Here is a 26914-nt window from a genome sequence, read left to right on the forward strand (position 1 = left end):
GGGAAGGCCACAAACTTCAAAAGGCTTTGTTAGTGAAGCAGCAGAAGGAGATGTGCATGTCTGTGCCTCATCCATGGATTTTGTTGTGTTGTTGCTGAGGCGTGTGGCTTTGATACCAGTGAAAACACAGTGAACCCCCTCTGGGAAGGGGTCTTGAGATGAAGTGCTTCCTGCTCCCCCTCGCTTTTGAAACACCCAGTTGATGTTCAGCCTTCAAGGCTGCTGAGCGAGTTTTTCATCCGCAGGCAGATTTTGCTGCCACATTCTCACTCACTTTCCTAAAATAAAGGGGGAAAAAAAAATAAAAGAATCCTTGTGCTAATTTAATCTAGCCAAGCATCCTGCTGTCCTGCCTCATAATATCTCTCCAATCTGTCATTTCCAACAGACAGTGGTTTATTGGTTTGGCTTTTTTTTTTTTTCCTCCCCCTGCTCTTGAAATATCTCCCCTTCTTTCTCAAGTAGCCCAGAGCTCCCCCAGGGGTGTCCCAAGTTTTCCCCTTGCTTTGGTGGGAGCTCTGGGTGAAAACATCTCCCTTCTCCAGGAAAAACCCTACAACAGCTTCAGACAGAGAAAAGCTTGCTAAAGAATGCCCAACTTATGTCCTGGTCCTGTCGGTGCTTCATTGATGGAGGGACTCAATGGTCTTAAAGGTCTTTTCCAACCTTAACAATTTTATAATTCCAGGAGCTGGTGCAGGATCAAACCTCACTGGGTTTCTCTTGATCTCTTTTCCAATTACCCACCCACACGGGACCAGGGAAGGAGCATTTGGTAATTAGCACTCTCAGCCCCCTGAGCCCCTCATCCCCACACTGCGTTCCTCAAACTTCTCAGCTCACCTTTGTTTAGATGAACCTAGACAAAAAAACCCTTGAGGCATCCCTTGAGCCCCTCAGGGCATCCCCTCACACCCAGAGCCCCTCTGAGCCCCTGAGGCCACTTCAGCTCCATGGGGCATTCCTCAGAAAATCCCCTCAGACCCAGAGCCCTTCTGAGCTCCTCAGGCTGCCTCAGCTCCATGGGGCATCTTCTGAGTCCCCCAGGACATCCCCTGAGACTCACAGCCTCTGTGAGCTCCTCAGGCTGCCTCAGCTCCATGGGGCATCCCCTCAGCTCCATAGCGCATCCCCTGAGACCCACAGCCCTGGTGAACTCCTCAGGCCACCTCAGCTCCATGGGACATCCTCTGAGTCCCTCAGGACATCCGCTCAGCCCCTCTGAGCATCCCGTGAACGCCTCACAGCCCCGAGGGGCAGCGTCTGAACCCCTCAGTCCCACAGAGCAGCACCTCAGCCGCCCCCCAGCCTCCTCAGACCGCTCCCACCCCTCCCGGCGCGGCCCCTTTAAGAGCGCGGCCCCTTTAAGAGCTTGGCCCCGCCCCCCGCGGTCGCTGCCGGGGCCGCTGCTGACAACAAGATGGCGGCGGCGGCGGGTCCGGCGGGCGCTGAGAGTCGCGTGTTGGGCTACAGCCTGCACCGCTGGAGCAGCTTCTCCTCCACCTACCTGCCCGAGTGAGTGCCGGGCTCGGCAGCGCGCCTGGAACGCGCTCCGGGCTCGGGTCTGGGGGTGGCCGGGCGGCTGGGCCTGTGTGCGGCCTGCGCGGGCCCCGCGCTGAGGCCCGCGCGGGGAGGCCGCGGCGGGGGGACTGGGACCGGAGCTGTGTGTGAGCGGCGTTCTGTGTGTGGGAGGGCTCTGTGCAGCAGATTTTGGGGGAGCCGTGTGTTATCAGGGTCTCTACAGGAGAGTTTGGGGTGGCTGCGTGTAAGAGGGTTCTCTGCAGCAGGGTTTGACGGAGATCTGTACTGCGGGATTTGGGGGTGTTAGTGGGGCAGGAGGTGCTCAGCAGGGCTGGAGGTTCAGGGACAGGGCAGCATCACTTGGACCTGTGTTTGGGGCAGTGGTTCATGAAGAGATTTGGGAGGAGTTGCGTGGAGCAGAAGGTCTGGGCTTGCAGGTTTTTGGGGTGGTGAGTTAAATGGGGAGGGCCTGGAGAGTCGCGTTTGGGGGTAGCTTTAGGACGAGATACGGGCAAAGCAAAGTTGCAGGTAAAGCTGCCCCCAGATTTGGGGGAAGAACAGGTGCCGGTTTGGGGGAGGCTGGTCAGTTACTGGGTAAAACAAGGAGAAGGGTCAGTGCCCCACCTGCCCTGCCCTGCCTCGCCTCTGTCAGGTGCTTGTGGGCTCTGTGTTTTTTGGCAGCTGGGTGTCCTGTCCTGCCCCTGACCTCTGGAATGCTGGGCTGTGTCCCCTGCTGTGTGTGGCTTTAGGGGAAAGGGGTCACCTGCTGCTCTAATCGCCTGCCTCTAGGAATTTGGGGCTTGGCAGGAGCTGTTACAGCCATCGGTTTGTGCTGCTGTACCAAGTGATCCCATCCTCTGTTGACGTCCAGCTGCAGCCTGTGGAATCCCTCTAGTGCTGACAGTCAAGTTTGGAGTGACCTCAGCGTGGTTTAGGTGTGATGTTTTTGGTACACCTTTGGGATAAGCCATCCTTGGTGCTGGAATTCGGGAGGACTGCTGGGGTCACAGCACAACGAGGTCATTATGGGCTGTCGAGACTCATCCCATCATCGATTGTGCTGCATTTGCTGACCTTTGATTGATGTATCCTCAACTCACCCGCTATCAACAAGTGACAGAGTTGCCTTAGTTGTTAATTATTAATGCCCTCAATTATCTCCACTTTGCAAAATGAGATAAACCTCTAAATCCAGGTTTTTAACTGAACTCTGAATTGTTTTATTTTTCTGTATATTTTCTGTGTTAGATGTGAAAAAGAATTGGTTTCTTCTCTAATTGTTAATCTTTGGTGGTAATTAAGCCATCCCTTTACCTTTCCTGTTTAAACAGCTTGCCCTTAGGGTGCCTCTTTCAGGTCTCTGACGATCTTGTAGTTATTTCTACTGGCATTTCTGGCTTTTAAAATCTTGTTTAAGTGTTGGTCCCTGAGGAGAGGGGTGACAGTCCATTATTGATCTCAGTGATGCTATACAAACACAGAGTATTGTCTTTGTCCTTGATATTCCTTTCCAAGGCTCCCATTAGTCCCTTTTTGCTACAGACTCGTGTCAGGAATTAAGTTTCACGTGGCATCTGCAGTGCTGCCCAAAGTCCTTAATGCCTTCCCTGATACAAATTCCCATTCCTGTAGCTGGGGTGGTATTTTACAAACGTGTGACCTTGCATTTGGCTGGTTTTAAGATGTTGTTTGAAAGTGCTTGTCATCAGTGAAAACAATTTTATCTGCTTTTAAGCACTGTAATCCCAGCAATGGGCTTGTTCTCTGGTGTGCTGACCTTGGTCTGAGGGATTCTGGTCTTGCTATGGAGGTTTTGGTTTTTGCTTGCTAACTTTTTATTCCCATGGCCTGGGAGAGAGCTGGAATTCAGTCTGAATTGGAAGGGAGAGGCTGTGACCTGTAATTTAATTTAATCAGCATCTCAAAAAGAGAAAGTTTAATAAGAAATGGATGGGAGGGTGGGTTTTTGGGGATGGACTGAACATGGAAATCTTGAAAATTGCTGGGACAAGACCATAACACCCTGTGGGATCAACGTGCACACACAGCTAAAGGTTCTCTTAGTATTTAATACGCAAAACAAAATGATGCTTGTCTGGAAGAACTTGATCTTAGAGGATGTTTTCCATCCTGCATGATTCTATGACACTGGGAATTCTGGTTATGCTCTAGTTTAAATAAATTTGCTGGCATAGATAGAAAGAAACCACTTTAACCTTTAAGGAGAAAAGGGGCTCTGCCCTCATGTGTGTAGGAGTGAATATACAACTTATTAAATATTATTGATTGTTGTTGGGAGTTGTGGTATTGCAGGCAAAGTGCTCAGGGAGGAGCAGCAGAGGAGTTAAGCCTGATTTAAACACATGCCTTAAGTAGTTGTATGGTTTTAAATGTAAAACCAAGTTCTGGAATGGAAAACTTCCATCACTGCTGACCAGGGAGGAAATTAGATGTCTAGTGACATCTCACCTGCTTATGTGGTGCTGAACTGACATTGAAACTTTTCAGAACACTGAAATCATCTGATAACCTCTCTTTTAATTAAAAAAGCCTAAACAAAGCCAAACAAAAAGTGTTTTTCAAAGGCCTTTCTGGTCATGCTCTAGTTGAGGATCAGTAGTTTATTGAAAAGCACTCATTTTCTTTCAGTGACAGAGAAGCTTCCTCTGCTGAATGCCAGTGTCTTTCCTCTGCATTTGCTGGTGGTACTGAAGGATTAGTTAGTGCTGGATCCAGTTTCTGGCAGTTTTACCAGTGCTGCAGTTACCTGCATGTTTGCAAGGACCTTTCCAGACACTAAGTGAGGACTGTCTTAATGAAAAGAAATACTTCTCCTGTTTTTCAAGTCGCTGGAGTTGTCTATTGGTTTGTACCTGCAAGAAGACTGACTTGGATATTTATTTTAGGACCTGTGGGTAGAAATCAAAGATTTGGTCTGGTAATAAGTGGCTGTGTTGTAGGGGAGGTTGTGCCTTTGGGAAGAGAATTGATCCAGGAGGAAATTTGGTGTTGAAACATCTGATGCTTTCAGAGATGCTCAGCCTATGTGGAAGTGTGATGGTGTTCACAGGGGTCTCAGGATGAGGGAAGAGACGAGGATCTGACTCCATGTTTCAGAAGGCTGATTTATTATTTTATGATATATATTACATTAAAACTATACTAAAAGAATAGAAGAAAGGATTTCATCAGAAGGCTGGCTAAGAATAGAAAAAGAAGGAATGATAACAAAGGTTTGTGGCTCAGACAGAGTCCAGCCAGCTGGGCTGTGATTGGCCATTAATTAGAAACATCCACATGAGACCAATCCCAGCTGCACCTGTTGCATTCCACAGCAGCAGAAAACCATTGTTTACATTTTGTTCCTGAGGCCTCTCAACTTCTCAGGAGGAAAAATCCTAAGGAAAGGATTTTTCATAAAAGATGTCTGTGACACGGGAGCACCAGTTCAGCATTGAGAAGCTTCAGCTTATCCAACCTGGAAAATGATCAGCCCAAGCCCATTGCCTGAGGCTGCTCTGTCAGATCCATTCCTTGTCTCTCCAAGGTTCCTCCCTGGAAGAATGGAGCCTCAGGAGAGGCTGCTCCCTGGTGCCTCACATGGGGCTGGCCTAGGGGTTGCCCCAGCATGGCAGTGTCTTCAGTGACACAAGCAAGTGCTGGTGTCTTTAGACATGAACAGAACCGGGGAGATGGGCTCAGTCCTCTCCCTTCTCTGCCCTCCTGCAGGAAGTGATGAGCTCAGTCACTTTGTTTCTTTCTGGACAAGGAGGGAATAAAGAGTTGTAGAAGGTAATGCAGGCCCTGCACCGATTTGGTTTTTTGGTTTTTTTCCCCTTTGGTAAGGAATAGAACCAGGAGCTCTTGCTCTTCACTGAGAGAAGCACTTCATATCCTGACTTTTTTAGGGGCTTCTTTTTGTACCTGCTCCAGTTTGAACTTCCTCCTGAGGTGAATGAGAGGTGAAGTGCTGTGCTCTGTGTGATGGCAGCTTTGTACCCTTTTTCATTGCCAGATTACTGCATCCTGGGGCTGTGGCTTCTAGTGGCTGCATCAGCCTCGTGACTGATAGCATTTTGTGTTTGATAATGCACTCAGGTCCTTCTGTCACTGTTTTATATGGCTGAAATCCCACTTCAGAGACTAACAAGAGCTTTTTGCTGTGTTCCTCTATTCACATACTTCAGTGAGGAATGTTCATCCTGTTTCTGTTGCTCAAATTTTCAGTCCTTCAAGTTTTCCTGCATGGAATCTCCGTAGAGGAAGAGCAGATATTTCCTATGTTTGACTCCAGGATTTTTAATTAGTGTTTTGTTTATTTCTTGTGCTAAGGTTGTTATTAAGAATATAAATTAAGATTGGTTTCTTAGCTGATAATTAAATACCATTAGCAACCTCTTAGTTGGTGTCACTTTTTCACTGCAACTCACTTTTATCTATTTAATGATCAACTTCAGTTGTTCAGAGAATTCCAGTCTTGTCCAGTTTGATGCCTTGAGTGCTGTCCTATGCTGAAGGCTGAATAACTCTCTTGTCCCTTTCCTAGGAAGTATCCTGGGGCAGGGAAGGATCTAGTTGATTTGTTAAAATGCACTCAAAATAATTTTATTTTTTCATTGGTTTTCTGTATTCCCATCAAACTAGGGGAAGAAAACTTAGTGTAAGATACTTTGATAGTAAAATATGAGTGACTCATAGGCTTTTCAAGTGAGTATGCAAATTTAACTTTTGCTTTCTAGTTATGAGGATGTAACAGCAAGTTCCTGGCCAAACTAAAATGTACTGCTGTAGTGGTCTACTCTGAAAGAAGTGTACTCTGATGTTTTCAAATCTTGCAAAACCTTATCCAGAAGGTGAAGAGAACACATGCAGCAAACTTTTTGGGGTAAAGTCCATAAGGATTAAAAACAACACAGACCTAAACAAACAAACAAAAAGCCCCAGGTGAAAAATAACCTGAATTCCAGCTCCTGTGCTCGCTGAGATTTTTGTAACAGGAAAAAACATATGTTTGTGGCCAGTGAAATGTGGTTCTCAGTTTCTCCTCCAACCACATGAAACAGATGACTCAGATCTGTACCATAGAGGTTCATAAATCTCCTTGTAGATGCATCCAGCTCTTGAAGAATCTCCTGTTCAGGCTGAGAGCAGTCATGACTAATGAAAAGGTTTATTTTTAATATTATGTTCCCTGAAACCAAGCTCTGTGCCCTTTACAAGGCAAGGATACCTTCTGCTGAGGTCTAAGCAGTTTAAAGCCATCTAAACCAGACCCAGTGGTGGAAGAGTTGTAGAACTGTGACTTTGGAGTTTTTTGCACTAGTAATAACCATTAATGTACTTTTTTTCAGCTTAAGTTATCAGCATTTCTAGCTTTCCTTCAGTATTTTGATGTAGCCAATTCACTTTCCTTGTTGTAGTTGCTTTGCCTTTAGCTGGGGAAAGGCACAGGGGCTGGCTCTGTAACTGCTGATGACTTTCAATATTGATCAATACTTCCAACATTTCTTAAAATGAGCAGGGGATGCAAACCCTGGCTAACCAGTGAGCTGTGCCACTCCTTGCCTCTCTGGGTACAGAAATGCTCTCAGTTCTGCTTTTTGTCCTTTTCAGTGGCCAGTGGAAAATATTTTTTCGACTCTGCTTGTCTGTGTGGACTTTCTGGATGTTTCTAGACAACCTCATGTTCTGACAGGCGTTTTGCCTCTTGTTTACATCACTTCTGTAGCCTAGGGTTTTTCTGTGAGTGCTGAAATTCAGTACTTACAGAGCAAGGTATTTCTGTAGAAAATAAAGTTGCCTAGCCACTGAATGTATAACTATAAAATGGTTCTTTGGTGTCTGATAAAATTAATTAGTGAGAATGAAAAATGTCAGAGGTGGAGGGAGTGAAAAAAATCACAAAATTATGAAGTTATGAAGGATTATGAGTTATGATATATCTCTTGCTCCCCAGGTAAAAGCACAAGTGCTGTAGAGTATGAGGAGAAACCTCTTTAGGCTGCAGTTAAAATATAGATGTTATTGAAGAGATTAGACAGGTTTGTTCACTGGCAGGAGGAGGAAGGTGAAATGCTAATTGCTCAGGTTCCCTGGTGTGCCCAACCTGGCAGAACCTGTAGTGCTCTGATGTTCAGCCTATTCTGGGATGGCATTTTACAGAACATTAAGAATGTAAAATTTTCATGGGAGGTGTTAACATCATCAGATTGTGGATCATTTGCTGTGCATGTTGCTGTATAGCCTGGGAGTTTAATAAAAGTTTTCCAGCCTTTAATTACTAATTACTGGTTTAAAGACTAACTAGTAATTAAAACAGAATTTTCCTTGAGATAAATGTTACTGTTCAGGCATCACATATAGTCTGCTTGGTTTTTTTTTTCTTTTCATGGCAAAGAATATGGTTTTTAATTCTGTACATTCATTATGTTTTTATCACATTGCTGGTAGATTGATTAGGTTTATCACCACCACCAATTTTGTGATCTGATCCTGATTTTTTTGCTGAGATTAAGTGGTGTGGGTAGCACTGATTCCATCACTTACATAGATGGTGACTTGTTCCAAAGCAAGCCAGTACTTGACTTCATTGCATGTTAATATAAACTTGTAAACCCAGATGTAATTTTGCTTTTTTTGCCTGTTGAATTTTGTGGGAAGAGTGAGCTGTAAGTTCACTGGGTTTGAATTCCATATTCACCAGTTACTGGAAGGGGAGGAGGAGCACTGAGGATGTAGAGTAGTTTGTTGCTTTAGGTAGTTGCTATTTCAGTCATTCCTTCCAACTCAGTGTGCATAATCCTTGAGAAATTATTTCCTGAATCAATTTAAATCAAGGAGCACAACCATTTATTTAAGTTGAGGACAGCAGCCTGCATGTCTGAATTTAAACTGCAGTTGCAGTCTGGCTGATAGCACTTGCTCTTCCTTTGCTGGCACCTTCTGCTGTTCCTGGAAAAGGACAGGATCTTCATCATGGAGAAAAATTGTGCTCTGGTCAGTTTGAATTTGGTGGTGTTTTCCTTGGTCTTCCCTGCCTTTCCTCCTGAGACTGGCTGGGTTCATAATGTCATGCTCAAGCTCTGGGTTGGTGCCTGAAAAAACAGTGAAACTCTCTTTAGGACATGACCTGTGTTTTTCTGGAATCCTTTTCTGTCAGTACATAGTTTAAACAGCATTTGGCTGTTATGGTAATTATATTTAAACAGTAATTTCCCAGCCTGTTCTGCACTTGAAAGTTTTATTAGTATAGAAATGCTCTTAACACAGAGTGTTAAATTGGAGGTAAAAATTTGGTTTAGGTAAATTGACCCATGAATAAGGAGTTGATGAATGAGTTCCCACTCCACTCTTATGTGACACTGTACTATTACTAACTTTCAATTTTGTCTTCTAAAAATCCTCATTTCTGCTACAAGGTTTGGAAACTGCCAAATATGAAAGTAATTTTGGCCTGGGAAGTGCTGTATCCTTTAGCATGAATTATGTGTATTGATCCAAAATAAGGAATTATTCCCTAACGTAATCCAGGGTTAAATGTTTGACCTGTACTGCGTTTCTGCACATAACCAGCACTTAACAGGCTGAAACTTCCTTTTCTTCCCAGATCAGTATTTTGTCTTCTGCATTCCCTGAGTTGCACTGTCAGTGAGGGAAGCTTAATTTTGAAAGGAAAACTGTGAAAGTTTTCCCACCTGAAACCAGGAGGCATTTTCCATCGAGTTTTGGTGGAAACATTTCCAAACCTGACATCAGTTTGGGCATGAGGGCTCTTCAGTCTGTTTTGTTGAACATAGTCTGCTTTAAATTCTTTTACAGGCATCAGTTTTTTGGGTGAACTTTTACTGGCTGTGAGGTTACAGTGCTGATGAGTATTAAAGATGTGTTTATGGCTTACATTTAGCAATGTATATCTTTACATATCATCACTCAGTCTGGTTTTGTGGCTTCCCCTGAGTGGAATTATTACAGATATTGTGGAATATAAGAGCATCCTTGCACTGTTGTGAAATTGTGGAAGGCCTTGATCTACTTCCTGGCCTTTGTTAAGTTTTTCCATATGTGCATTAGTCAAGCAGAAATACTCTACTGAGCTTGTGATGCTTCCAAAATACAGCACAGGGAATTTACATAGATGTGTGCTAGACATTGCTTTCCTCTATTCTACTTAAAAAGAATCTGTCCCATCCCAAGGAAATGCTTTTGGAAAGAAGAAGTGAACAGTGCTGAAGTGGGCTGCTCCACCAGAATTTTGGAAGATTTGGAAAGTCCAAGTTCTTGTGGTGATTGCTGGCTGTAGAAATCCCTATGTTTGCACACAATCCAAACTATTTTCAAACCAGATAGGAGATTTTCTCAGAATGAAAACTGAATGTTGTTATCCAGTGGTTGTGGGTGGTGATATTTGTTTTAAATTCTGGAGGATTTTACTCCAGTATTTTATCTATTGGCTACAAATTCAGTCAACTGAAGAGTGTAATCTCTTCATCTTTATCCTTGAGTCTTGAAGGGCAGAATTCATGCTATTCTTGGTCTTTTTATTAAGCCAGGGATTTATTTCTACTCAGGGAGTCTTCTGGTATCTCACCTAAGCTTGGTTAAAAGGCAGGAATTCAGATATCCTTGAGTGCTAAAATAGCCTTACTGAGGATAACAATGTGTACAAGTGGACATGTGTAATACATGTACAGGTGAGCACAGAGTATGACATGAGTAAAGGAAACTGCATCAGATGATCTTATAATCACTGAGTTCACTAATATCACTGGCATTTTCAGTTATTTTCTTATTAAAAAAACAGACATTAATCGAAATATGTAGAAAAGATCTGCTTTAGTGATCTAACAATTTTTAAATTCAAATCCAAAGTTAGTGCAGAGAGAGAACGAACCTTGGTAATTTTTCAAGCTTAGCAGATTCTCATCATCACTTAGCAGTGAAATTGCATCTAAACTGTAATCCCTAAATGTTGGGACAATTAGGCTGGTAATCATCTGTGATGCATGAAGTTACTGTGGGTACCAACTTCAGTAAATAAGCCTGACTTTATTTTTTCTCCTGTTTGTTTTTCCTCTGTGCTAATATTGATATTGCCTGCCTGGAGCTGGGAGCTCTTGCCACCAAGGATTTGAGTCTCACAGTGATACAGTCAAAAGTTTAATCCGTGATTTAGAGTTGTTGAGTGTCACTGGAATAGAAGTTATTTACTGGGCTCTGATAACTTGGAAATGACCTGAAGTTGTGCCAGGGGAGGGTTAGATGGGATATCAGCAAGGGATTCTTTACCAAAAGGGTTGTCCAGCCCTGGCTCAGCTGCCCAGAGCTGGGGTGGATTCACCATTCCTAGAGGGATTTAAGGACACGTGGATGTGGCACCTGGGACGTGGTTTAGTGGTGGCCTTGGCAGTGCTGTTTAATGGCTGGACTTGGTGATCTTAGGGATTTCCCAACCCCAAGTGATTCTGTAACTTCCTGCACTACATTGCTGCAGTTCTAGTCATTATTGTTACTATTTCATTCCTGTCATGTCTCTAGGAAGAACTGATGAATCAAAAAAGTCTAGTTTTAGTCTTAACTAGATGGGGGGAGTGATAATAAAAAAGTACTTCTTAACTTGCCTCACTGGAAATGTCTGTGACAGGGTCATTTACCATTTAAGGTTGGTCTGGCTGGGATGATAGGCAGCTTAAAAAACAAAACCAAACTTTTCATTGAAAAAATTGAGAACCTGATTTTAATTGGGCTGTTTCTAGGCCAGAACTAAGTAATCCCAGGTTTGTTGTTCCAGTGTGATCTGATGAATATATTTCTGTAAGATTTCTAAATTCTTCAGTTTATTTTTGTAATGCTGTATTTACTAAGCTATTTTATTTTTTATGGAAATGGGTTTATAATATACTGGATGACAGGGTGAGACTGGTGAGGACATGAAGGAAAATTGAACAGAAAGTTGGCCAGTCTTGTCACATTTTAATATTTAAAACTGTGCTCCTGTGCATGTTCTAGTCAAACTTTGTTTTGCTGTGCAAGAGGTTAAGAAGTCCTATATTGTAAAAGAGCAACCCCAAAACCCCCCACTTTTTTTCCTGAATGAATCTGAATAAAAACTTCCTGTTTTTACTGTGTTTCAATCAAGACATTTTCATGTCTTTACATCCTTCTGCCACTCTGAGCAGAGAACTTTTCCAGTGAGGAGAGAAACTGTAGCAGAACCTAAAAAGTGGATTTTGACTTGCTTTAGGGGACAGCTCTAGGTTCATGCAGGTTTTCAAACATTGCAGCCAGGTGGTTTGAAACCAGCATGGCTTTTAGTGAGTTATGGGAGTTGCAGGATAAAAAAAAACCCCCTGTATTTCTTTCCAGATCCATTGGGTTTTTAGGTGGTAAGTCATTTTTTTTCCCCTGTTTTTCTTGGTTAAGGCTGTGTGTACATTCCAGTGTCTAGGCTGGGCAGGATTATCTCCCTGGATGCTTTCTGCTGGCTGCTGTGAGGGTTCTGCATGTTTGGAATAGTTCGATCCACCACGTCTTACAGTGGACTTAGTGGAAATTCTAGTCCATGTATTCCAGTTGCTGTGTTCTTCCCAATCTCTTTTGGGATGGTTGTAGGAAAAACTAAAAGAATCATCACGTGGCCAACCCTGGAGCAAGTATTTAGTCCATTTCTAGCCAGTCTGTGTTTTCCTAGCACTCTGAGTGCCTTTTTGCAGTGTAATGGCATGGTAGCTCTGTGGTTTTGAAGAAGAGAGTCTGAGTTCCAAGTCCTCTTAGTGCAGCCTGTGCCCTTTCCTGCACAGCTGCTCTCTGAAGAGCCACATGAATGTGCCAAGCAAAGAGAGTGTTTGGGATTTGTTTATTCTTCAAGACTTGTTCCTAAAGTCATGGATTTCCCTAATAGCAGCTCCATGAAAATATTTAGGTTAGATGCAAATTATAGCAGCCTTAAACCTAATTTGCAGCGTATTCTGCAAAGTCATCTTACTTCTCTCTTTCCCTCTGGAGCAAAGGAAGACCCTCCCTTAGTGATTGTCGTGCCTGAACCCACAGAGCTCTTTGCACAGAGAGGTCCCCAGGCACGGGGACATCTCTGTCATTCCAGCAGAGATCAGCCAGCAGTTGGCACAAAGGGTATGACAGTTTCTGTGTTGGTAAAAGGAAAAATTATCTCCTTCCAGCAGTTGTGAGACCAGTGTCTGCCTGGGTAATGAAAAGAAACTCGCACTGTGCTCTGCCAGGAGCTTTCTGCATGGAACCATCCACTCTAGTGATGGGAATGCTTACAGTGAGGCTTAGCTGCTGGGAGCTGTGCAGGCAGCCAGGTTAGGAGATAAGGCACACCAGGGCCGTCTCTGGAATTGCTTGTGATGTTAATAAATGGCCCCTCCTGCTTTGCTTTTCATAGCAGAGGTGCTAAAATTCTAAAAGCAGAGGGTCTAAAACTCTCAGCATCCAGAGTTCCAACATCACATCATCTCATTTTTTCTTTCCAGTGGGAAGGAGGGATTGGGAGTTCACTCCAGTGGGAGCCCCTTGTCCCAGTCCAGCTGCTCGTATTTTAGTCTCAGTTTGTGCTGGTGCTGGTATGAGCTGAGCTGGAGAACTGCTCTGATGAAATAAGTTATTTATGCAAATCTTTATTATAGCTGCTGGTGTAGGGAGGGGGAGGAGGATCCTTTGCGAGTGGGTGGGCTGGTCCCTTTGGCAGTGTTGTAAATTTGTGCTAGACTTGATCTTGTACCCACAGCTGATGATGGGAAGTTCTCTCAAACCACCTTTAATGGGTTGCTTTTTTCACAGGAAAAGCTTGCGTAAAACCCTTGGCACGTGTGGTAGCTCGAGGGCTTACAAATACCTTTTTTAATGTCTTGTGAAAATGACTTGGAAAGTCGTTGTGTTAATGGAATTTTCACTTCTAAAGTTTCTCAGATTTTAATCTAGGTGTCATATCTGCAAAGCCTCCCTCCGGGTACTGTGTAGGAGTTTTGTGATGTCCAGAAAAAGGGCTTTACATGGAAAAAGGCATCTGCTGTTAGGACATGCATTTGTTTGTTTCTTATTGCCTCACGGCTGCTGCAGTGCTTGAATTCCTCTGAGTCCATAAATTTTCCTAAACTGTTATGGTAAATTGGCTTTGTACACATGGACTTCTGTCTTCAGTGTTTGTTTAATCTTAATAAATTAATACCCAATGTATTTTAAACATTTCTAACTCCATTGATACTGCTGTCTTTATCTTTTACATTTCTTTTTATCTGTTATTTTGTGTGAGCTGCCTGTCTCTTTTCTCTCGCTCTGTGGAAGGGTTTTTATCTTGTCTAGCTGTGCTGATTGAGATCTTCCTTGGTTGTGGCAAAACTGATCTTTGACCTGGAGAAGCAAACAAATCTGCTTCTAAAAATACAGTATTTGGGATCTGTCCCAGGTACAAAATGCCTCTTTCCAGCTGGGCATAATCTGACCATGCAGCAGTGCCAATCCCTGCGAGTGTTGCTCAGTGTATGAGGAGTTTATTGTCTAATGTTTAAACAAATGTAATGGAATCATAAATAAAATTTATTCCGTAGGGTAACTTGTCTTCTTGTGTTCCAGGATTAGGATAAAGTTCCATAAAGGAGAAAAGCCATACAGCATTATCTAGTTTGATCTGCCTTTGTATCCCTAAAGTGTTTAATATAAGATACATGTCTTTAGGTTTAGCATTTTTTTTTCTCTCCAGATGCTGAGGTATTAAGAATTTATTAAATACCATGTCTTGCCTATGGCATGGTACAGGAGACTGCAGGTGATTCTTCTCAAAAGCAAGCGTCTTGTGGTTTCTAATGGTGACTTAGCTTTCAAACTGGCAGCTTTTATTAGAAATTTGTGTTTCACTTCCCAAATTCTTCCTTTTGCTTGGATTTGTTTGTTTTGTCCCAGTTGTTATTAAAGCCAGGGCCAGGTTTTCTCTTGTAATTGAGCCTCGTTGCAGTGCAGATGATGTTGTTAGCTGGATGCTGAATTATGCAGAGCCATGTTTTTTATGTTTGATGGGGTTGGAGCAGAGGGCAGTGCTGTTCCATTGCATTTTCCCAAGTGGGGATGGGTGAATAAAGCAGCCACAGACCTGGATCGGTGCTGGCATCACTGTGTTAATAAATGCTGTGCTCTGATGGCAATCAGCTAAAGGGAGGGGGAACTTCAGTTTTATTCCTGCACTGTGTGAAAATCCGGAGGTGTTCTCCAAGCCTATGGATAGACACAGCCACTTGGCCAGCTCTCAAAAGTGCTCAGATTTAAGAGGCCACCCTGGAGTGGCTCCTGGCCGTGTCCCTCGTCCCATCAAGGGACTGCCTGGATACCGTTGCTGCTGTGGTGATTTTGGGCTGCCCAGTGTGCAAAGAGCCAGCTGATTTCTGTCTGGTAATGCTCAACCTCTGACTTAACCTCTTTCCCTTTGGAGCTTTCATTGGAGTGCTTTTTCCTCCAGCCCTTTGTAGTAATCCAGATGCTCATGTTCTTTTCCTCCTACACAGCAGATGGAGATGGCAGAAGCCTTTTGATGACTGTTTCCTTCTTTTTACATAAGTTTTATGAGCTGACGAGTTCGTTAGTTGGAAGTGGTGAAGCTCACAAGCCCTGTCCAGCAGGTGGTGCATTGTCACCTTGCCAATAATTATATATATTTTAGGGATTTATAGGGTTTTTTTTTTTAGTTTAATCTGGGGTGTGAGCTTTACTGCGTGGTTATAGAAGAGAAAGCAGATGTGTCATGTAACTGTCATGATGAATCTGTTTCATTTGAGCCAAAAAACTATTTTGAATTTATTAAATACCTAAGTATTGTACTATTTCAAAGTGAAGAAAGCAACTCAATTTTGCTGGATGAAGACTTGAACTTCTACTTTTCTGTGTGTTGTTCAGGGCTTATAACTCGTGAAAAATACTTGTTAAAATTTGGCATGGCTCTGGTGGTCATCTTTCTATGCTCCAGGAAAGCTTAAGTGGGTTAGCAGCCCTTTCTCTACCCTTCCAGTATTGCCTATCTACTAAAGGAGAGTTTTTGGCTTACTAACCCTCCAACTGCTCATCATTTTAACCTTATTGAAAAGTTCTTACCCTACTGAGTTGTATAAGCCCATTTTTTTCCACTTCATTACAGTCTTAGGCCTATGTAAATTCATCTGTTTTACATTTATGTCACAGTTTGAATTTTTTTTTATTTTGCAACTTGCAGCTCTGTTTCACAACCACAAAGCTTGAAGGCGTATTTTGATGGGTCCTGTAAAATAGCAATTTAGGAAATCTTTAATAAAAAAGGGGGAAAACCTGAGTCTGTACCTAATGATTTAGTAGTTGCACGAGAATGTTACTGATCTGAATGTACAGCACATTTATTGGAGATGTAAAATATGCAGCTGTTACTTAAATTACTTTTGGCTTCTCGTTTCTTAGGAATATCTTGGTGGATAGACCAAATGATCAGTCCTCAAGATGGTCTTCAGAAAGCAATTATCCTCCCCAGGTAAGCTCCTGAATCTGTGCTGCTCTATGGAATATATGCTGGGTTTTTATTTTATATGTAGGCTGCTGCTATTGACATGGACATATTTATAGGCTTCCTTCTCTGAATAAAATGCAGGTTGTTGCTACATGAGATATTTACATTTCTAGCAAATTGTGATCCTTCTAGAAGTGCTTCATTGCGGGGGAAGTTTCAGGTTTCCTCCTTGGCAGTCCTTGGTCATGCTGGAAATAATCAAACCTTATGGTGAGATTAAGCTGCTAATGAGGCGTGCAGGTCCCCCTTTGTCAGCACTACTGGAGGCTGTTGTAGGTTCTTGGCCTTGAATCCCACATCTAAGGAGCTGGTATTTATTTTTCCTTATAGCACGTTCAGAAATGTGGCCTCTGGTTAGAGACACAAATGTCACCTCTTCTGCTGGTTAAGCACCTTATTAAAATAAGATTTGTATTGATTTTAGCATTTAATTTGCTTTCTTGCTATTATTAAGGTTGTTAGATTATCCAGAATAGTCTTTTCCACTTTTTTTTTCCAGTGAATATTCTCCTTCTCTCTGTGTTAGATCTGTACCTTATTACTCTGACATGTTTGATCAGCTTCTATGTTTCTTATGCTGCTTGTTTTCAATTCTTTATTTAAAGCACTGATACACAGCAGAGTGATTTGCACAGTGTCCCTCTCATGCAAATTTCTGCTTATTTACTTATTTAATCCAAGTATTCTTCATGAGTGAAATCTCACAGGATCTTTCTCCAGGTAAATCTTCCTGCTTTGTTTTGGAGTTGTGTTAAAGATCCAGAGTCTACACTGGTGGCTCCCTAGAGCAGCAGGTCATCTTCTGCCACTGAAGAGCTTTCACCTGGATTTTCTGATCAATCCTTCTATGTCATTGTGTCTGTAAAATTAGGTTTTTGGGTTTTTTAGAGGAGAAGGAAAGGTATCCTGTGTATTCTTTAAACCTGATTGTGAAGACTGATATTGATCCTCTTGATGCCTCTGTGCATCTACTGCTCTTTGAATTTGATTATTTTACTTATTTATATTTTGATAAACAATGCAGGATTTTAATCCATAGCCTGAAGCAGTTTAGTCTATCTAGGAACTATGGATTGCAGAGTAATGAGTATTGAGCATGGATTGTATCCCAGCCTGTGCCATCCTTTACTTTCTTTTATACAGGAAGCACATGTTTGTCTTGGGGTGGTTTTGTTCCCAAGTCAAGGTTGGCTCATGGTGTGTCTTTGGACTGGGTTTTTCATCAGACATGAGCTCTTAGTTGTTGCTTAAATTCACTCTTTATTTTCTGAGCCATCATGAACCTTCAGCCTTTTTAAAAATCTGATTCTGGAATGGAAACACACCTCCTGTAAGTGGATGCTTTAGAATATTCCCAATTTATACTTAAGGCTGACAAGGAGTGATGCAGGTTATACTCAGACATGTAGATTAAGCAGAGATTAATTAGAGTGGCAGACTTCTGTACAAACCACACGAGCTTGTTAAAGAGATGTCTTCCAAAAATTCCCTGTGTACAAGTCATGACCTGAATGGAGATACTATTGCAGAGTGACTTGACTCCAACCCTGGAGAATTGGGCACTGCTCTGCATGCTAAGCAAGGCATTTAACACAAACTTCTTGGTAGGAGAGAGATGAATTAACACTGGCATTGTCTACCTGGGTGTCACATACCAACACATATATTAGGTATCCAGAATTAAGGCCTGGCTTGCAAAAAAAAAAAAAATCCTCATGTGGCAACTGAAATTGGCAAGAGAGTATTTGAGTTTTATTCTCTTACTTACAAAACTAACAGAAAACGTAGCTGCCTGGCTGGAAAAGACCAAGTTGCTGTATCCTCTTGCTTGAATCTTTGTATCTAAAAATGAGAATATAAAGTACTGTGTAGTTGCTCATGTGTTCAGCAAGCCCAATCCTAAACACTAAGTAAGAGAGAGGATGTATTTGCAGTGCCTTTGTGCTATATAAAGTACTATATACTGCAGCTAATTCTCGTGTTTCTAATCTGAGTGTTTAATTATTCATGTCAAGCATTTCTTATGGTTTAATTTCTCTGTTGAAAAATCAGCTGGAAAGAGGAAGTAGGGAATTGAAATCTTCAGAAGACTCCTGTGTGCAAAGAGTGCAGTTTTTGTTATTTTTGTGTATATTAAAGCAGTTCCCATTTGTGTTGTCTCATATTTGACAAATGAAAGAACTCCAGATTTGGTTGCATTTTGATCAAAATAATTCTTGCACCTTGTCCATTGAAAGACTGCCAAATTAAATGCAGGAAAACATTTATATAGGTGTTCTGCTTCCTTGTTTTTTTCCCCAGTGGCTGAAGTTGTTACAGCAGAATCTTAGCTTGGAAAACTTCAGTTCAAACAGTGGATGACTGAATTATAAATGTGGTGAGGAGAGAATTTGGGGAAAAATCAAGCTGAATAGTTCATATTCCAAAAAATGTTGATTTATACACATGACTTTTAATCTCTGGAATAAACATTATGGATCCTGTAGGAAATGAAGCTGGAAAGCATTTTCTAGGTGTTGTGTTGGCAGCTCTCCATTTAAAAACTGGTCACTCGTGCGGTGACGCACTTGCTCAAGTGTGTGGGTGGCCATAATGGTCTGGACAGGAAGCGAACTAAAACTCAGGGAAATAAAGCTCTCCTTGTTCCCAGCTTTATTAGCTGAAACCAGGGCTTAGGCACAACACAAGGACTGATGTCCAGCATGCTCAATGTGAGATATTTTAATAAGCTCTGCAGCCCTGATCGCTCGTGTTTGTCTCCTCTGTGCCTCACCTTAATGCCAGGGTTTAGCAATTCCCTGCTGAGGTGATGATGCTGTGCTGGCTTAAGGGTAAAAATATGAGTGAGTCCCTTAACATTGGTTTATTCCCTTCCCTCATTGACTGAAACAAAACTTTTCCAGGCACCTTTTCTTTCAAAGCACGAATCAGAAGAACATAGGCAAAAACATCAAGATGTGTTCAGAAGCTCAATGAAAATGCAGTAAATGTTCTGAAGTCCCTACCAAACCTTTTTAAAAGGAGAAAGAAAATGAAAGTGGAAGTGTAGGCACTTGAAATGCTGCCACGTGACTATATTTAGTGAAGGGTTTTCCTGGCTTCATGGGTATGGTAGAGTTAAATAATTCTCATGGCCATGAAAGCCATCAGTTGGTTATGAATGAGTGCCAGTGAAAGGAAATACATCTGACAGCTGTTTTTCTGTTTATTAAACTAGATATCTTTCTTGAGTCTTGAAATAGATGACCCAGAAATTGTATATTTAATAACAAACCTGTTATGTAGTAACCTATTCAGGCAGGAGAGGGCTGATGGTTCTATTTTTAATGCTGTTCTCGGCTTACATTGGAAGTGTGAAGCAATGAGGCTGGTGATGCTGAAGACCATGACCCTGTCAGAAAGGCTCATTCTGATGATTCCAGTGATGGTCTGATGTGGAAGACTCTGCAGAGCACTTAATTCCCCTGAGTGCCTTGATTAATAACATGTAGAACAAGAGCATAGATTTTTATTTAGCCACCAACTTAATTGCAAGAGCAATCGAGATTTTTGTGTGGTGGACAAGGGCAGCCCTTGTTATTTTGTTATTTTGTGGGTTTTATTTTTACATGCAATGCAAGTTTCACTGTTCCCTAATCAAAAATTATGCTTGAGCAGAACTGGTTAAAGAGAAAGAAATTGGTAAAAGATTATGTGACTCTAATTGTACAGGCAGCTTGTGTAGTGCAGTTTGGAATCTAGTTCAGCATATTTGGTCACAGAATCAATTAAGTTGGAATAGACCTCTGAGATCAGAGTCCAACCCTTTACCAATCACCACCTTCTCAGTGCCAGAGTCCAGTTAAATGCCACATCCACTTGTTTCTTGGACACCTCCAGGGATGGTGACTCTGTCACCTGCTCCCTGGGCAGCCAATTCCAGTCCTGTGGAATTGTGAATTTTGAACAGTTGAAGATCATATGCATAAAGCTAGTGGCATTGTCCAAACAGTTGGTTTCAGTTTTGTATCTGAAGACCAGTTTTCCTCTGATTTCCATGCTGCTGTGTAGATTGTATCAGGAATTAATTTCAAGTACATTAATAAAATTTACACTGTTGGTGTGATGCAGCAGCCTACATATGGTTGTCATTAAATGGTAGCACCAGACCAGAGCTTCAAAAAGGTTTGGAATTTGCTGCAGCTCCCAGTGTGACAAGAATGGACTTGCTTTTTTTGGGGGGTGCATTGTAAGGAGCTGTTGAGTTGCTGAAGTGCCATATGTGACTCACTCTGCTCTTTGTGCATATTTACTTACAAAGGAGTTGGATCAGAAACCAGAAGTTTTCCTCTTCTGGTGTTTGTAGCATCTTTTTTGTTAGTGTTGTGATCTGAGGCCTAACAACTGGGCTGAGGTTTTTGCTCAGTCATGCCAATTAGTATCTGTGTGCCATGTTTTAATGGACAAACACTTCTGTTATAATTTGGATTTCTGGAATACTGCATGAATACGTGGACATTCAATGTACTGATGTTACTCACAGCAATAAAATGGAAAAGTGTCAAATATCTTGATGCATTTGCCTGAAATCTCATAGACTTGTTCTGTTTCCAGGTTGAATAAATCACTTGATCCTACAGACACTTCTGTCACATCTTTTAGAGCTACAGAGAATAGTCTGTCACAGCTAAAATCCTGGTAGCAGTCCAAAAATATTCATGCAGCCAGCTGCTAGCAGCTCTTGAGGCAGTGTGTTTTTTCAACATCAGTGAGGTTCATAGCTGGTACCCACACAGTGGCAGTGGTGTGTGTATAGAAACCCAAAAAGTACATCTCTGTATTTTTACATGTATCATTGAATTACAGAATAGTTTGTGTTAGAAGGGTCCTTAAACATCTCATTCCAGGGACACCTTCCTCTAGACCAGCTTGCTCCAAGTCCTGTCCAACCTGGCCTTGGACACTTCCAGGGATGGGGAATCCAGAGGGTCTCACCACCCTCACAGTAAAGAATTTATTCCTAATAGCTGATCTAAATGTATCTTCTAGTTTGAAAGACTTTCAGTTTGATGTGTGTGTATATGCATTATAAACCAGAAAAACACAAATCTAGGCACAGGTTTTTATAGCAGATCTGTTCTTTGTTTCCATATCAATCAGCAGATAATTCACAAAAAAAGGTTGAGTTTAGCTTTGGTGCTTCTATTTTCTGTAAGGTCTGCATGACTCAGCAGGTGGTGGGATGTGTGGAAGTGGGAAGGAGGGTGGCAGAGTTCCCTCTCCTGTCTGTAGGGTTAAGAAATCACTGCTGGCCATGTGGAGTAATTGCTGTGCCTTGCTCCCTTCCAGGCATAAAGGATTTAACTGCAGTCCTGGTTTTCTCTCCCTTAATTTAGGGTAAGAATTGAATAATGCAGGATGACGTTTGTGCCAAGTTTTTGCAAATCTTGTGTGGTACTTGAGAAAGTATGTGTTCATGGCCCAGGCATTAGGTTTGGGATTCCAGCAGGATTAAGAATTGCAATTGCTGGTAGTGCTGGCTTCACTTTTCCAGCTTTGGGAGAAATCTGTAGGGAAGATATGATGGTGTAGGAGGAGTTCTTAGACATTGTGTACTGTCTGTTCTGTATGGGAATTTTGGCAGCGGGCTGTGCCATGTATCAAGTGCTGCCTTGCTCATTAAAGGACCGTCCTTTTGCTTATTCTTTCCTTTTTTCTCTTTAGAAAATCAGTTTTCTCTATAGAATTTTAGTGGGGTTTTTCCCCTGAAGTTTGGGAAGTACTTTGAGACAGCAGCATGGCTTGCTGCGGCATAAATGGTGGGTTCTGACATTTAGGTGGATGGTATTCTTCACAAAAGCAGAAATTTCTCATTAAAAGCATTTGGAAAAGCACTAAAGTGTTCTCCTGTTGTACTCCCACAGTGCTGCTACTGGTTTATTTTCTTAATTTTGAAAAAATCTGAGTTGCTGGAAGCATCTTTGACAGTAAATCTGGTGTTGGTACCTATCCAGTCTGCATCCTCATCTGTAACTGCTTTGTGTACAAGTATTTCTCTGAATCTAAGCTTTTTGTAAGTATAGTAGGAACCAGGCATTGAGGTCAAACCTTTTTCCTGGTGCTCTCCAGAACAATATCAGTACTGCTACTAGATTGAGAATTATTTGCTTTATAGGGCTGAGGGGAAAAAAAAGAAGACTGAGAACTAAATGGATGAGCAAGTTTTTCCTGCTGCTCTCTGAAAAGTTAGCTTTGTAGGGTGAGATTGCCCTACTGATACACTTGTCTAGGATAGTAGATACTCTCCTAAGATGTTTAGCATAGGAGATACCACTCAGGATCTACAGAAAGCAGCCACACAGATGCAGATATCTACTTGATGCTGATGAAAGACCAAAACTCAGGCATCGTGTCTGGCTTGGCAGTGCTGCTGCTTGGAGGACAGGGCCACCAGCAGAGCCTGTGGTGGGAGGTGTCCTACAACGTGCTGATCTGCTTGTGCTGGAGCCCTGATGACAGGGCTTTGTAACAAAATCCAGCAGCATGAGTAATTGTCATTCTGTGCTTTGCCTCTGTGGTGCACTTATTTCTGAGAAATAAGGGAAGAGCATGAAAAACATTATTTTCAGATCTAAAACTTGATGTGTTCTGCAAGGTGAAAAAAACCAAAGTGTCTCCAGATTCCCTCCAGGAGCTGTTTGGTAGGGGAAGGTACTTGGTGGTCCCTGATGAATGGTGCAATGCTTCCCTTCTGCTGCTTTTCCATGGGAACAGACCTCTTCCTCCAGCAGTGCTGCTGAAGCTGGTAGCTGTGGCCTGAGTATAAACAATCTAACTACTCATACACAGATTGTGTTCACCCAGTGTGAGAGGGGAGCAAACGTTCACAAGGGAGAACATTTTCATCATTTTGCATGTAAAGCTCCTTTTCTGTAATTAAGTGGCTCAGTTTTATCTGGGATGGTTAATAAGCAGTTGGTTCCGCTGTTTGCCACACACCAAACTTTGTGTTAGTGGTTAAACAGCATCAGCCCAGAGAGGAAAAGTAATTTGATGTTCTCTTAGCATGTGGAACATACTGTATTTATCTAATTGTGTATTCAGTTTAGGTTTCATTTCAGGCTGTAGTGGGCGTTTGAATCTTCACTCTCTGTAGTTGGATCCTATTTGCCAGATTTCAGGAAGTCTTGAGTCCAACTTAAAGGAATGTATGTAAGCTCTGAATAGAATTGCTTGGCATAAGTAGTTCAACCAAATCTTTTTCCTAGGTAAACTGATTTAAAAATAGTATTTTTTTAAAACCTTTCCTTCATTCCAGGACCAGTGAAAAAATACCATAATGGGGAGGTTTCATCTTCACTTTTGTTCTCTGGCTTTGAGTATTTGGAGGCTGTAGTGCTTCTCCCTTAGCGTGTTTTGCAGCCTTAGCTTTAATATTCAAACTCACTGTTTTCTCTTCCACAGTATTTGATTTTGAAGCTTGAAAGACCTGCTATAGTCCAGAGCATCACATTTGGCAAATATGAGAAAACACATGTCTGCAATTTAAAGAAGTTTAAAGTCTTTGGTGGAATGAATGAGGAGAACATGACAGACCTCTTATCCAGGTAAGATGTGATTCCATCAGCTCTGGGAATCATAAAGGCTGGACCAAAATGCTCTTCCCCCTTGTCTCCCCAGCAGACACATGGCCAGCAGAGGGGCAGAGCTGTGGTTGTGACCCTGCCATTAGCTGCCCTTGTGTTTATGGTCAGGTCAGAGAGCAGCAATCCCAACACTCCCTCCAGGAGCCTTCCTTATCCTGCTCTAACCACAGAGGTTTGTGGAGAGCGAGCTTTTGGGGATTTGGAAGAGCTGAGTGCTGGGTGCAGTGTTGCTGGATTGCTGTTCCTTCCTTCCATGTGCATGAGGCATGGAAGAAATGATTCCCCAGGTGTAGGGGACTTTGAAGTAACTTTTAAAAGCCCAATCCCCTTGTCAAAACCCTTGTTGCAGCCTGAAAGATCTGAACTAGTCAGCTGATTTGCCTTTTTCACATGGGTAAATCAATCAAACAGGCAAGTGGAAACCTGCATTTTCTTCTGTTTAGTTGGATTTCATAGAGTTGTACTGATAGGTACTAAAAAAGCCTTTGGGCTGTTCAGTTTATCCAGAATTTCTGAGTAGTTGCTAATATAAATTTGCAAGGGCCTTTTAAGGAGTGTGCTGTTTCAGAAAGGGAAATGAGATTTAAAATTCAGGAGTACAAGAGATAAGAGTAGGAAGAACCAGTGTATTTTAGGGGGCCTACAGAAGAGAAGTCCATCTCCAGGGGTTCATCATCTGTAGTCAAGCAGAGTAGCCATGGACAAACATGGGAAATTCTATGTTGCAGGTATCATTCTAGACCATATAGAATCTATCCACAACCCTTCCCACACTTTTACCCTCTTTAGATAGATCTGTCTTGAAATTTGACTTCATTGCTGTTACAATTGTGGGAGGAAAAGTCTTTTAGAGTCATAGTAATTATTGGCATTTAATATTGTTTCACTTCTGCTGAAGTTTAATGAAAATCCTCATTTTGGGACCTGTACTTGTATTTTCAGTAAATATGGACTTAAGTTTCTTTATAAATTATACTAAGTATTTGATATTTTTTGAAAGCAATGCCCATAAGTGAATCACAAAGCACTTTGTCAGGGTGATCATTTTGAGACCTGATCCATCTCCCTCTTGAGAATGGAAGAGTGCAGTTCAGCACATCAGCAGCTGAAGTCTCAGGGTTCCAGTTGCAGAGGAGCAGCACTGATCCAAAGCCAATTCCCTCCCAAAATGCCAGTGCTGCCTCCCAGGGAGGCACAGGTAGGTGGAGAGCAGCCCAGGCCTGGGTCCAGCACGTGTACTGATGATTCAGAGTGGTGTGAAACAAGCTGCGTGTTTCAGGCGTGACCTAGATTGCATTTATTAGCTAGTCCTTAAATACAAGGTAAGATTTAGTAACCTTATTTATTTTTTCCCACAGTGGCTTAAAGAATGATTATAACAAAGAAACATTCACCTTGAAGCATAAAATTGATGAACAGATGTTCCCCTGTCGATTCATTAAGATAGGTAAATGCATTTTTTCAGCATTCTGAGTAGAAAATAATCTCTTCTGATACTTGTGCCTGTCTTGGCACTTGTGACTTCATTGTACTCAGGCACAGTATCCACAATAGCTGTTCCATTTCATCATCTTTTAGGCTGGTTAGATTGGAACACAGTGAAGTCCTGTTAATAAGAAATAGTAGCTTCATAATTTAGATCCTGGGGAGTGAAAGCAAAATAGAGCAATTTTCAGAAATACAGCTGTTGAGTCAACTAATTGCGGGCAAAGCTGCTTACTGTCCTCCTGTGAATTGCTGTATAGAGCTTTAAAGAAAGAACTAAGCTAAATACCAGTAAAAGTTTCTCTATTGACAGCCCTCTATTCTTGAAAAGTTTTGTTCTCAAACACAGTTGTAACCCATAAAGCAACAGCAGAAGCCTCCCTTGTTCTCTCCCTGCTGCTCTTACCACAATGTCTCACTCACCTCTGGCTAAGGATGACACCCAGGGGCAGGGAGGGGTTGTACCCTCTGATTTCTGGTTTGGCTGGGGCAGAGGTTGAGGGGCCAGGTACTGGGATGTGTGATAGGAGCAGGTGAGGATAGCTCTTCCTTGCTTTCTGCAGGCCTGAGAGAACAAGGAACAATCCTTACAGTTGTTGGATTTAATCCAAGGATTTGGAGCCTTTCAGCTTGCTCAGTAAATTTATCTTTCCCTTCCTACCTACTGAGATAGTACAAGAATGACTGGGTTTAAACTAGCTGTTTAAGGTTAAAAATAGAGCAAGGAGGTAATTGCTGAAAAATAAGATAAGATCCTGTTGGCTAGTTTAGATGAATTTAGGAGTGTTTTGATGTGTTGGGTAATTCCTTTGCCAAGACTCTGATGATAGTGGCTGTGTAGGGGCTCCCCTCTGAGCCCTTTGCTCCAGTGTGTTCTTTCTGAATCTCCTCATGTTTGTCAGGAACTGAAAGCTTCAGGCTGGGAATCCAGTAATCATTTGTGGGGTTTCCTGTTCTTAGAGAAGTGGAGTATTTGGTTGTTCACTGGGCTGGTTTCTGGCTGCTACTTTTGGAAGCAACTGTAGTGCTTGGCTTTAGAAAACCTCAAGAGTAGCAGAGGAATCAAGTTAAAGGTTGACTAAATCAGGGAAGTTAAATGAATTTTTAAAAGCTTTATTTTTTTTTTATTATTATTTTTTATTCTGAAGCTTCCAACATTAAGTTTTTGGAAAATGTTATTTTTCAGTGGCTAAAAACTAGCAAGTAGTTCCTGGAGGGCTAAAGGGCCCAATGGAAAGATTTCTGGCTGCTTCTTTGGATGTGTAAATTGTATTCTAGGAAAGTGTGTTCTGATGAAATGAAGTGTAGCTGTGAGTTGAAACTTGTTGTGAAAGTGAAAGGCTGATTAATTCCCATTACCAGGATGTTTTCCTCTGAAATTATATCAGTACCTTGTTTTATTGGGATGGGATCTTCATGTAGCACTTCTCTCAAGGGCATGTACTGATAGCACAAGAGGAAACAGCCTTATCTGAAGGAGGGCAGATTTAGATTAGATATTAGCAGGAAATTCCTGACTGTGAGGGTGGGAAGGCCCTGGCACAGGGTGCCCAGAGAAGCTGTGGCTGCCCCTGGATCCCTGCAAGTGTCCCAGACCAGGCTGGACAGGGCTTGGAGCAACCTGGGGTAGTGAAAGGTGTCCCTGAGCATGTCAGGGGGATGAAGTTGGGTGCCCTTTCAGTTGTCTTGCAACCCAAACCATTCCATGAATAAACATTATTATCTACGTTAATATTAGGTTTGCAAT

The 26914-nt window shown here is 42.2% G+C and overlaps 1 protein-coding gene across 5 annotated transcripts in view; it reads left to right on the forward strand.

Moving 5' to 3' along the window:
* Nucleotides 1-1390: 1390 nt before the first annotated feature.
* Nucleotides 1391-26914, forward strand: part of MKLN1 (muskelin 1) — a 102783-nt gene continuing 77259 nt past the window's right edge. For 2 of the 5 annotated variants that reach the window (XM_071424180.1, XM_071424181.1), the window contains exons 1-4: nucleotides 1391-1515; nucleotides 15952-16021; nucleotides 23501-23643; nucleotides 25041-25129. In XM_071424180.1, coding sequence (XP_071280281.1) covers nucleotides 1421-1515; nucleotides 15952-16021; nucleotides 23501-23643; nucleotides 25041-25129 — 397 coding nt within the window. In that variant the 5' untranslated portion in view covers nucleotides 1391-1420. Of the gene's footprint in view, nucleotides 1516-15951; nucleotides 16022-23500; nucleotides 23644-25040; nucleotides 25130-26914 lie in introns of those variants that run through there. The other 3 variants (XM_071424184.1, XM_071424183.1, XM_071424182.1) reach the window with 2 other exon arrangements.

Source organism: Agelaius tricolor, unplaced genomic scaffold, assembly GCF_023055355.1.
Source record: "Agelaius tricolor isolate 1412-34295 unplaced genomic scaffold, bAgeTri1.0.p SCAF_3, whole genome shotgun sequence".
NCBI lineage: Eukaryota > Metazoa > Chordata > Aves > Passeriformes > Icteridae > Agelaius > Agelaius tricolor.